The 12,526-nt window shown below is 34.3% G+C and overlaps 1 protein-coding gene across 1 annotated transcript; it reads left to right on the top strand.

Moving 5' to 3' along the window:
- The first annotated feature begins 658 nt into the window (after positions 1–658).
- Positions 659–12,443, top strand: LOC125050556 (helicase SKI2W). Its single transcript, XM_047650483.1, has 21 exons — positions 659–793; positions 864–1,037; positions 1,286–1,544; positions 1,667–1,834; positions 1,977–2,272; positions 2,512–2,624; positions 2,999–3,230; positions 3,623–3,806; positions 4,287–4,424; positions 5,132–5,246; positions 5,502–5,628; positions 6,010–6,114; positions 6,296–6,452; positions 7,024–7,168; positions 8,762–9,084; positions 9,348–9,476; positions 10,025–10,157; positions 10,428–10,602; positions 11,046–11,489; positions 11,803–11,955; positions 12,109–12,443. Exons 1-21 carry the CDS (start codon positions 755–757, stop codon positions 12,253–12,255), a joined length of 3,756 nt encoding a protein of 1,251 aa, XP_047506439.1. The 5' UTR covers positions 659–754; the 3' UTR covers positions 12,256–12,443.
- The last annotated feature ends 83 nt before the right edge of the window (positions 12,444–12,526 follow it).

Below are 12,526 nucleotides of genomic sequence, written 5' to 3'. Positions count from 1 at the left end.
TAAATAGATATTAAAGCAAATAAATAATACATATTAAAAAAATGCAAGTCAGGACTGAACATAAGCTTAATGTGTTTAAAAATAATGTTTTAACTTAAACATACATATACGAAGATAAAGAATTTATAAGTTTTACCGTTTTTATTGGTTTCAATAAAAAATTTAACGTCGATATGTGGTAAATATGGTGTATATGGTGATATGGGGGCAAATATTATACTTATTTACTTAGTTTGTAAATGACGATCACAAACGTTCATGTAAATTGTGTTGTGTGATATAAATTAATTTTAAATCTGCACTACCTATTGTTATAAAATCATAATAAATTCTTAATATATTTGTATAAAAGTTTTTTACGAACTAAAAATCAGCACCTGGCTATACAGAATAACAGTTCATATTTCTTACGTGTAGTTGCCTGCTGCTAAACCTATTATTATTAAAAATTTCTTATCCGATAGTGTAGAAATAAAAAGAAATATGAACACATAATTTCTACTATAACGAGATGCTTTAAAAGTGGTTGTGGTGATAGTAATTTTACGAAAATATGGTTAACCTATTTGAAATTTTTATTCATCTGACGTCTGTCAGAGTGCGGCATATCGGGAAGTTGCCAATTTTCTTATTTACACATGTCATATTTCAAAGTCAAAAGCCGAAGAATACGTTAACCAAAACAAATGGAATAGCATTAAGCATACTTCGGCATTAAATGATAGTGTAAAAAGTGTTTAAGAGGCTTCTAAAAATGCCCGTGGAAAATGATGACGAGTTTTCTTTCATAAAGGTCAATTTTAGCGGATATCATCATATAATGCTATTCAAACTATATTTTTATTCACCTGTCCATATTTTAGCCGCCACCAATATTCGATGATTTAAATGAACGTGTAAAGGATTATTTACTAAAACCAGAGAGATTATCAATTCACCAATGGGAACGTTCCCAAAATCATTGGCATAGGACTCCAGATATAGATTCCTTGTTCAGAATTGACGAGGATGATATTGGTCTAGATACTACACTTGAGGTAGCTATTTAAGATATTTTCATGCTGTACTGCCGTTGCCAAGTATGCAAAGATAAATTACACCAGATTTAGTCAGTTATAGACATGCCTTCAAACATAGATTGTACTAAAATCATGTTTGGCTTCTTTGGTTATAAATTTCTACATTAATTTATATACCAAAAAAATATAATATCAAGCTAAAAGTCCTTTATTCAATAAATATAAATGATAAGCGTAACACTTTCATAAATAAAAAAAAATTACAGGTAGTCCGAGATTTGTTGACAGGTGAAATAGTGGGCTTAAAGGAAGTTAGTGTACCATTGGAAGATGACGAAGACAGTTTATCTATGTCTCGAACACCACTGCCCCCAGGCTTGGCTACAAGAGGGACGATTACACAAAATCCATTCTTACCAGCTGGGTTTGAAGAAGAGTTAGAGAAGATGTTAGAAGAAGCAACTAAAACAGGAGAAGTTTCAGTAAATCTTGATAATGATGAACCAGGAAAATTTTTGGGTGAAGGTAATTTTGATTGAATATCAATTTCAATTCATATGAAAAAGTGACAGTCAAACCATGTATGAACTAGTCTTATAATTTGATTAAATTTACTTGCTAGCAAGTAATTTGGCTATTATTTTAAGATATATTATGTACCCCACCTGGTTGTCAAGAAAATGTAGTCTTTTCAAGTGATGGATTCACTTTGAAAGACCAACTAACAGATGAAAATAAACAAGAAGACAAGCTGGAAGACATTCAAATCAACATAAATTTAGAGGAAGTTGTTAATAACAACACACACTTAGCAGGTAATGTGCTTAAGTATATAAGGAAATATGATCATAAAACACATTATGTTCTTTAAATTGTAAGGACATACAAGAATGAAAACAAAATTAAATGTGTTACATTTGCAATTAGTTTCATTAACAGTTCAAAAAATGTTTTCAGGTCTATGGCAAGATGACGATGAAACTACTGAAGAAAAGGCACCAATACCTGCAAAAAACATTGAAATAGATGCAGACGACAATGATAATTTCCTGGAGAGTACAATTATCAAACCACCTGTGGTGCTTCCAGAAATACCAGTGCTGAATATTACCAATGCCTCCGTAAAATCTGGTGTTACGTCCACAGAATGGGCAGAAATGATTGATGTTTCACAGCCAGTGCCAGAATTTAAAGAAAAAATCAAAGATTTGGCCCATGCTTATCCGTTTGAATTGGATAACTTCCAAAAACAGGTATACAATGCAAATATTTAATTGAAAATTTTCACAAAGTATTATTTAAGGTTTATTTTTTTTATATTTAATTAAAACTAAAGTTTGTATATTCTTAAATGAGCACTAATAAAATTGTAATATCCGCACACAGATAGTGCATTTGTAACTATGAAGTTGCTCGGCAGCTGTGGCAGAGCAATATAATTGACAACAGTACTTGTCTGAATACAAATGCTGGATTTTATTTTGGGTTTTAGGCAATTTTAAAACTAGAAGAAGGACATCATGTGTTTGTAGCGGCTCACACGTCTGCTGGTAAAACCGTAGTCGCTGAATATGCAATCGCTATGTCTAGAAGAAATTGTACAAGGTACACATACAGGCATATTCAAAATCTTTACAATATTCTTAATAGTAGGTTTTTTTTCTTTATATATCTAAAAGGTGGTGGGACTCCACTACAGTAAACAGAGCCCAAATAGTTACTGATTTGTTTAATGATAGAGCAAATGCAGTTTTATAACAGATAATTAAGTTTGTTAAATCTCAACTATGCTCTGATTTTACTTTCCGAGTCGGGTGGAGATGACAAGAAATTGTCGTCAAAGTTTACCTACCAATTTATTTTAAGTACCAATTTTAATGTGATAATCATATAAATAAAAATATATGAAAATGTAATTAATTTATGTACACTTATGTGTGCGGTCAATAAAATCAAAATTATATTGTTGAATGTTACAGGGCAATTTACACATCGCCAATAAAGGCTCTGTCAAACCAGAAGTACAATGACTTCAACAAGACATTTGGTGAAGTTGGTCTGTTGACTGGGGACCTTCAAATAAACGCGACGGCCTCTTGCCTCGTCATGACCACCGAGATTCTTCGTTCTATGCTCTATTGCGGCTCTGACGTCACCAGAGATCTAGAATTTGTGATTTTCGATGAGGTCCACTATATCAATAATGCTGAGGTAAACAGATACGTTATTCGCTCTCACAAAATATTATTTTTCTCGAATTTTCCAAGAGCCCGTGAATATTGAGATTTAAAAATATATTTACAGAATTTTACCGTTTCGACTAAAGTACTTATCTAATTGGCACTCCTTACCTATTTGCAAATAGACCAACATTTAATGTATACATTCATTGCATAATTTTATAAATTTTAATAATCCTTTGTGAAGGATTTTTAACAAAAACAAAATTTATTTATTTTAAAATTTGTATATATCAAAACAATATTAAAAATATAATATATAACACCCGCGAATTAACCAAGAAAGAGGTTTTTTCTTTAAACAAATGTTTACAATTGGTGTTGAAGTTGGCTATTAAAAAAAATTATAAAATTTAATTCCAGCGGGGCTATGTGTGGGAGGAAGTGTTGATATTGCTTCCGGCCCACGTCACAATAGTGATGTTGAGTGCAACTGTACCAAACACACTCCAGTTCGCGGACTGGGTCGGTCGGACTAAGAAACGAAAGGTCTATGTAGTGTCCACTCCTAAGCGGCCAGTTCCTTTGTGTCATTACTTGTACACGGGTAAGTTTAATCACTAAACATATAAAGAAAAAGAAAAAAAAGCTTTTACCGGATTAAAGTTATGTATTATTATAAATTTACAATTATTTGACATAATTTTAAATGACAATACTCACTAAACATAGTCTATACAAATATAAACTAAAAAACATCATCCCTGAGTAAAGTTTTATTTATTTCAAAAGTATTAATAAATGTTCATCCGTACAATACCGACACAGAATGAAATAAAATAAAATCCTGTGTTAAAAAATTTAAAGATAATATAAATTAAACGTAATTTAAACGCTAATAAAAAATTAATTATAACTTAATATATTATTAAAATAAGTGATATTGGTGATATATTAGCAGAATTGCATTTTTTGTATAAGGATGATTAGAGTTTCTTTATCTAAATAAAATTTATAATTCGTGGTATATATGGACCTTTTTAATTTTTTAACTAATCTAATTTAAAGGTAAATACAAATTTTACAGGATCTGGAGGAAAGTCAAAGAACGAGAGATTTTTAGTCGTGGACCAAGAAAGTAAATTCCAACTACGGGGATACAACGAGGCGGTCGCTGCGAAAAAGTCGAGGGAAAATGATTACAAGAAAAGCTTTGGACCAAAAGGTAAATATTAAAAGGAATTGCTGGAGTGAAGGGGTGACCCTTCGTTCTTGACATCACCATATGCCACACTGCATGATTTGGATCGTCCGTTCTTGTAAAAACACCAAAGGAACTCCTCGGCTCCTTCCATAGACAGTTTAATATGAGTTCATTTAAGCGGTGGTTAAACAGGAGATGTCTCCTGAGCAGACGGGCCTTCAAATAGACCGCTCATACATAACATCAGGTGCGATTGTGGCCAAACGACCAGTTCTGTATAAAAAAATTTATATTGAAATGGTTAAATTAAAAAAAAACTAATCACAAAAATTGATTTTATCGAGAGTTATCAAAACAAGTGTTTCACAAGATATTTAGGTACTTCTTAATGTTGAGATATAGTTCAAACTCTAACTCAAAATATCTTTATTTATATTGGTAAACAAGTACACTTATGAATGTCAAAAAAGGAGTTAAACTAATTGTAAATTTACATTGACTACCAGTTCGCAAGTCAAGGGCGTAGAGCGGGCAAGAAACTTTCCGCCACTCTTTTTAATCGCTAAGTTTTGAGTCATACATAATATTGTTTAACTTACGTTTAACGAGGGCTTTTATTTAGTGATAATTCTTTAATTTCGCTTGGGACTTTGTTGTAAAAACGAATACAACCGAAGTTCAGCCACGCATTTCTGGGACTGTTATATAAAAATATACATTCTTGTCAGGTGGCAGACAATTCGGAAACCCAAAAGCCGAACAGACCATGTGGGTGGCCTTAATTGACCATCTGCGGTCTAATGATAAGTTGCCCGTCGTAGCGTTCACTTTGTCGAGGAATCGGTAAGAACTAATCATTATAATTTTGAATAAAATGTTAATATTAAAAATGGCAGCTTTATTACATGAAACGATTAAGTTTTTTATTTCCACTTAGGTTAATTTTAATATTTTTGAGAGATTTGTAACCGCTCTACTCTATACTCTATGATTACAATTCATTGACCCGTTCCTAAAACTATTCAAATATAAATTATTAATTTTATTAAAATATTTGTGTTATAATCGCTAATGAATATATTTCGTTGATCGTGTTAGGTGTGATCATAACGCGGAGAATCTAATGTCAGTAGACTTAACAACGGCCAAAGAAAAGGGCCACATTCGTTCTTTCTTCCAAAAATGTCTGCAGAGACTAAAAGAGCCGGATAGAAAACTTCCACAGGTATTTAGATTTTTTTGTAACAGAAGGAAAACGGGCAGAAGGCTCCTGATGTTGAGTGATACAACCGCCCATGGACACTTACATTTCCAGAGGGCTCGCGAGTCCGTTGCCGGCCTTTTAAGAATTGGAATGTTCTTTTTTTGAAGGACCCTAATCGAATTGGTTCGGAAATACTTAGTTTCTATGTCCGGGCTGCGCAATAAAAACCTAAGATTTTTGCATAGGTGGTGTTGATGTGAGGAACGTGAAACTTAATAATATGGTTAACAAATAATAAAAGCAATTTCACATTTTTTTCATCCGGGAATCGAACCACAAAATTCGAAGTAATTATAATATAATAAATTAGTTATGACTATTTTATAATAATTTCGTTTGTAGGTAATCAGACTACAGCGTGTTCTCGAGAACGGAATAGGCGTACACCACAGCGGTATATTACCACTTCTCAAGGAAATCGTGGAAATGTTGTTCCAGTCGGGTTATGTAAGTCGTTTTCATTTATTCATGTAAATAATGCTATTGGAAAAGGGAACCTTAAACTATTGGTAAGGGTCACTGACCTTTCAAAGATTTTGAAATCAGCTGATAATAAGCGTGATCTTTTATCTATCATATATATATATTGGGTTCAGCTATATACCTATCTATTTATGATATTTTTTAGGTAAAAATCTTATTCGCGACCGAGACATTCGCGATGGGAGTGAATATGCCAGCCCGTACGGTCATATTCGACGACGTCACCAAGTTTGACGGCCTCCAGTCACGGAGTTTGGTTCCCGCGGAGTACATTCAGATGGCAGGGCGAGCCGGCAGACGAGGTTAGTCTTGCTGCATTCAAATGTAGTATTATACGGGTCAACAAGATTTCATAAAGTTGTATCTTAATGTATTATTTGATCTGCCATATTCAAAAGATATATATATTATATATATAATGTACTTAACATTATAACATACCCAGCATTATATGGTGAATTTGTAAGACACTGATTTGCTAATCTTCACACATCGTGAAAAATAAAAATTATTTTAATTTTTATGTTTCACGTCGGTATCCTTACTATATTCTTTGCTTCTGTAATATATATCAATTATCTTTTATTATATGTTTTTGTTTACGACACCTTTAAGGTTTATACATTTTGTATATCTTTTTTAAAAAGGGAAGTATCTAAAGGGCCTTTCTAAAAAAAACTTCCTGCTCCCTTAAAAATCGTGTACCGCGGCGACTACTGCATCATCATGTTCATATGGAGGATGTTCCATCAATACGAAGCCAGCTTCTTGAATGGCAGCCATTGCTCTGGACTCGTGGGGGCATTACGGACACATTAGAAAAGACGTTCGTCGGTGTAAGAGGAGAATTTCATACATCTTCTACGATTCCAGGTTTGGATGACACGGGTACTGTGATAATTCTATGCAAAGATGGCGTACCAGATCAAATGACGCTCAAGGAAATGATGCTTGGGACTCCCCAAAAGTTGTCTTCGCAGTTCCGACTCACCTATGCCATGATATTGAGTCTTCTGAGGTTTGTCAAATTTAAATAAAGCTCAAAGCCAGTCTTTGCTGACAATGATTCCTCAAAAACCTGTTGAGGTATGTACATCACTACATAGTATAAAACAAATTCGCATTCTCTGTCCCTATGTATACTTAAATATTTGAAACTACGCAACGGATTTTGATGCAGTTTTTTTAATAGATAGAGTTATATGTATAATAGCATCCATTAAATAGTGGAGATTTCTAATGTGATGTCGTAAATAATTACATTTTTCCTCTTACATTGCAAACACAGGCTGAACCCTACGAGATTTATCAAAATAATGTACTAAGTATTGTACACATTGAAAAGGTCTACAGAAAACTTCCGCGATGGTATATGTCTATCTCTTATACTTTTTACGACAAATAATGTCTGATTTTCGAAGCGATTTTAACCAATACAACATTAATACAGCATATTATTTAAATGAATATTTACGGAGGCTGCGGTTCTCCCTATAGCGCTTTGAATTTAGTATCAACATTACACCCGTGCGAAGCCAGGGCGGGTCGCTAGTAATGTAATAAATTCGCTTGTATATTAAAAATATATTTAAATGTTTAGTATTTGCTCACAAAGACATTAAAGTCATATTTTTAAGTACATTTAGTTGGTTAAAGCAATGAATGTAAAAAGATTTATTTGATCAAAGCACAAAAGCAACTTCATTTCATTGACTGGATAATAACTTTTGAATTTTATTTTAAAAATCTGTAATTTTAATTGTAATTAAAAAAAAGTATGGTAACTTTATAATTTTTAATTACAATTAACCAAATAAATGCAAAATTTCTGTCTTATACCAATGTCGCTACAACCATTTAAGTTGGGGTCTCAGATTTATGTATCTGTTCTATGATCATTTAAAATAGGTAATTCACCTTTTGTGCCTCACACACACTGTCTACTTTTTGTGTCTAAGGCGTGCTGGTTTCCTTACTATATCGTACCGTACGAGCGAGTGTTCAATGTATGTGTATGTGTATGTGCATACACAGAAAGTCCATTGGGGCACAGCCAGGCATCGAACCCACGACCCAGGGATGAGATCGCGCGAAACCACTAGGCCAACACTTATGTCTTACCGTTGCTTAAATAAGACTTAGGTGGAAGAGACAGAAGCTCTATTAAATACATAATAACAATAAAAATAGTCTTTATTTCCAAAACTTATTTATAATCATTTATGTACATATGAATCCCAAAAAAAATACTTTTTACAGTAGGTAAAATAGAATGTAGCATTTAAGAACCATCATATGTCGGCATTGTCAGGTTTTGGTTTGTCCACCGTTGGACATAGGCCTTCTTCATCCGATTCCACTCATGTCTGTCGTGGGCCAGGCACGGTTCAATAAAAATTAAAAAAGAAATACATAGGGCTATATATGTTAACTTTAAATTTGCGTATTTAAGTATTACCAAGATTCAATGTCGAGACACTGACATACACGAGTCACACTTAGCTCTAAGTCTCGACTCTGAATCTCACCCCAACTGACCAGAAATAGCATAGCTGACTAAAGCCATTATTTGATTCATATAAAACTAATGAAATGTATAAAATAATTTTAGAGTGGCGACAGTGTCAGTTGAGGGTATGATGCAGCGTTCGTTCCGGGAACTGCACCAAATCCTCCAAGCCGATACCAACAAGAAACTCCTTGAGAAAGCGGAGTTGGAGTATTCTGAAAAATGCAGTACCCCTCTGACAGCACATTTGGCCCCATTGGCCACGTTCTACGACCTCTGTACGTCCTACATTGAGGTTTTGGGGGAAATTATGCCCTTGCTGTTAACGCAGCCGAAAGTTAGTAAGGAGTTGGTGCCGGGAAGAATTTTGCTTCTATCTGCTGGACCCTACATCAATCAGCTCGGGATCTATTTGAATGGGACTGGTGAGATATTACACTGAATCATTTAAATAATTGCGCTATACACGAAAGCCCGAGTCCCGGATATTTTCCCGATAAAGGAATTTCGACAAGTTCCTGAAATATAACAAAATAAATGGCGGGCCGAGTTGAGGTTGCCGGATTTGCGTTTTGAAAATGATTTTTTATATGGCTGATTGTGTGGTGTTCTTTTATATTAAATCAATCTGAATGTACTACTTTCTCCGCAAATAAACGGTTTATTATTATTAATTTTGAAATTCCAGGTCCCCGGCAGACGCCATACAAAGTGTTAGTGCTAAACACAGTTGAGGAAGACTCGAATCGATACAATTTCGACCGCGACGAGGCTTGGTACCGCATGTTGAGCTTCTCGTCTCTGTACGACCATATCGGTAAGTTTTATTGTAAAAATATGTAAAATGTTTTTTTAAATAAGACTAACTTGTTTCTCATAATATTTATTATTTAGAAGTAAACAGTCTCGTATTTCGACACTCACTCTACCACGAAAACTGGTCTTACTCGTTCCGCGCGTATGCGTGCGTGCACGTAACCTGGAAGTAGTGCGTGCGCCAGTACGCTTTGTGACTTATTGTTGGATGCCCGTATGCTTTACTTTTTATATATTATTTTGTAATCGTTGAAACATTTACCTCATCAATTATTTAATTTAAAAATAGTGACTTCGTAAATAAACTGGCTTAATGTGTGCAGCCAGCCAGTGAACTGTAAAATGTGTGTTTAAATTTATCCTACTAATATTATAGAGGCGAAATGCAAAAATACATATAGTTATTTAAACGAAACTAGTGACATAAAACAAAGTAAATAAAACATATCTTAAAGGTGAACAGGACTATATATAAAAAAAAAACTATTTTAGCTTAACTCTATTGGCGATATATATGCCCCTTCTAGTAGTAAATATTAACATTTTCAGGTACCGAGGAAAGCACACAAGACCATACGATACTTTGCATCGCTCCGAAGAACGTGATCGCCGTCACTCGGACCTGTCTCAAGATCGATGCCAATATTATCATTCAGGATTGGGAAAAACGACAAATGCCTAGGTATTTAAAATAAACTGTATTATTTCTGATTCTCTTTTTGACAAATATTTTTTAATATTGATGCCTGGAAGAGATCGCTTAGATTCCAAAGGCTCTTCTAATCATTTAAGAAAAACACAATTATTATTATATTATTAAGAAATTAACTGAGTTTTTAATTGGGTTGCCTTTTCTTCCCAAACAACAAAGGTTTGCCCTAGATGTAAACGTAGCCAACCAGAGGCGCCTAGTTAATATATTATAAACGTATAAAAAATCAATTTTTTAAAGGTTCAAAGACGCTCCAGTGGGTGCAAGTTGCGCGAGCGCAGTGCAAGAGCTGTCGCGCCTAAGTCACGCGGCTCGTACCAAAGTAACTCCCCTGGAGACTATCAGCCTCACGCAAGCCCTCAATATCTCCACTGGCGAATTGCTTCATGCGCTTGATAAGATGAACAAACTCAAGGTACACGGACGGACCGGCTATCTTATTTACTATGCGTCACTTTATTTACAGAAATTACATGCTTTTAATCTTTACATATATCGTATTCATGTATTGACGAACTATAATGATGTAACAGTCTTGTCAACAAAACAGGTTTGGCACTGGTGCGACCTTCTCTTATATATTATTTTTTGTATTTGTTTGATGGTATACTTATAAATTTATATTTTCATTCAACTGTATCAATATCTACTTCTTTAAAAAAACCGGCCATTGACCAAGAGTCAATGCGATTCGGAGATTTTTTTAATTTTCAAGGCACGAGACGACCTTATAAAACAAATTATTGGTTACCGATCAATCACGCCGTTAAATTTATTGATCTGTCTCTTTTCATCATAGCGTTAATACAATTTGACGGAAAGAGACAAAAGTGTATATGTTTTCTAACATTATTTTAGGCGCAAATAGAAGCTCAAAAGAAAAGCACGGCCATCGCAAACTTCAAGAACGAATTCGCAATCGTATACGAAAGGAAGCAAGCGGAACGAAAACGCGATAAATACAAACGGCTATTATCCTACGAAAGCCTCGCTCTGTACCCGGATTATCAGAGACGACTTTTGGTCCTTCGAGAGCTGAACTATATCGACGAGCACGATAGCGTCATCTTAAAAGGAAGGGTCGCGTGTTGCATGGGTACCAACGAGCTGATTATAGCCGAACTGGTCTTCCGAAACGTCTTCACGGATAAAAATCCAGCAGAAATAGCGGCTCTGTTGAGCTGTTTCGTTTTTCAAGCGAAGACGCACGTCGAACAGGTGCTGACGGAAAAGCTGGATGAGGCGGTTAAAGCGATTCAGCAGATTGAGGACGATTTGTCGGCTGTTGAGGTTAAATATGGGGTAAGTTTCCATTTAAAGTGTTACAGTCGCTTTATACATGTCGCAGTAAAGTAGTTAAATCAGTTAATTGAATCTCTAGATATTTAATTAAAGATGGATATTCAATCAAGTCGCTAGCGTTTTGATTTAATTAAAGCAGCGTCGAAAACGTTTAACTATCTGTCTGACCGAAAGCCAGCGTGTTGATTGATAATGTAAAACAAGATGGCGGTCAAGACAACAGCTGATTAATTTTAGAGTCTTTCTGAAATTATGACTTTTGACTTCTGACATATAGAACAATCTATTAGTTGTAACCCAATATTTTTTTCAGGTTTCCCAATTTGAGGGCCAACAAGAGAGGTTGAACTTCGGTCTTGTGAGGGTTGTATACGAATGGGCGTTGGAGAAACCCTTCGCTGAAATCATGGATCTCACGGATGTACAAGAGGGAATTATTGTTAGATGCATTCAGCAGTTACACGAGGTACAGTTACGCAGGAGTTTTTAAATATTTACTCATAAAATCGTATAAAATATAACAGGAGAAGGCTTTATAGTGAAGTATGTATATATAAGTAGTAGCAGGAAGAAAACAGTAATGATTTTTGTTTTTCTTAGCTGTTATATTTTATTTCAGCTTTTAGTGGACGTAAAAGACGCGGCGGTGGCCATCGGTGATCCAAAATTGCAAGCAAAGATGATGGAGGCCTCCACAGCTATCAAGAGAGATATTGTATTCGCTGCCAGTTTATACACGACACAAAAAGAAACTCTTAAAACATGAAAATTGCATTATTTTAAGAAAAATACTCACCTGTCTTTTCATTGAACGAAACTTTAAATTGTCTCTAAAATCTATGGTAACTTCCAGATAATCTATACTCTATGGTTTTGTACCTTGGAATAAAGACTTGTTGGATTGTATCATATTATTTAATTGTTAGTCTGGTTGATAATAAAATGTATATAATATTTAAGTTTTTTATTAAACAACAAAATACATACATATATATATAGGAATCTGATAACAATATACATATTTGCCAAGTATAATT

This window comes from Pieris napi, chromosome 1 (genome assembly GCF_905475465.1).
Source record: "Pieris napi chromosome 1, ilPieNapi1.2, whole genome shotgun sequence".
Taxonomy (NCBI): domain Eukaryota; kingdom Metazoa; phylum Arthropoda; class Insecta; order Lepidoptera; family Pieridae; genus Pieris; species Pieris napi.
This window is presented reverse-complemented; position numbering and strand designations above follow the sequence as displayed.

Coding starts and splice junctions, on each gene's coding strand:
- LOC125050556 (XM_047650483.1), top strand. CDS start 755: ATGCCCGTGGAAAATGATGACGAGTTTTCTTTCATAAAG. Junction 1,545..1,666: donor AGGAAAATTTTTGGGTGAAG/GTAATTTTGATT, acceptor TATTATTTTAAG/ATATATTATGTACCCCACCT. Junction 3,231..3,622: donor ACTATATCAATAATGCTGAG/GTAAACAGATAC, acceptor ATTTAATTCCAG/CGGGGCTATGTGTGGGAGGA.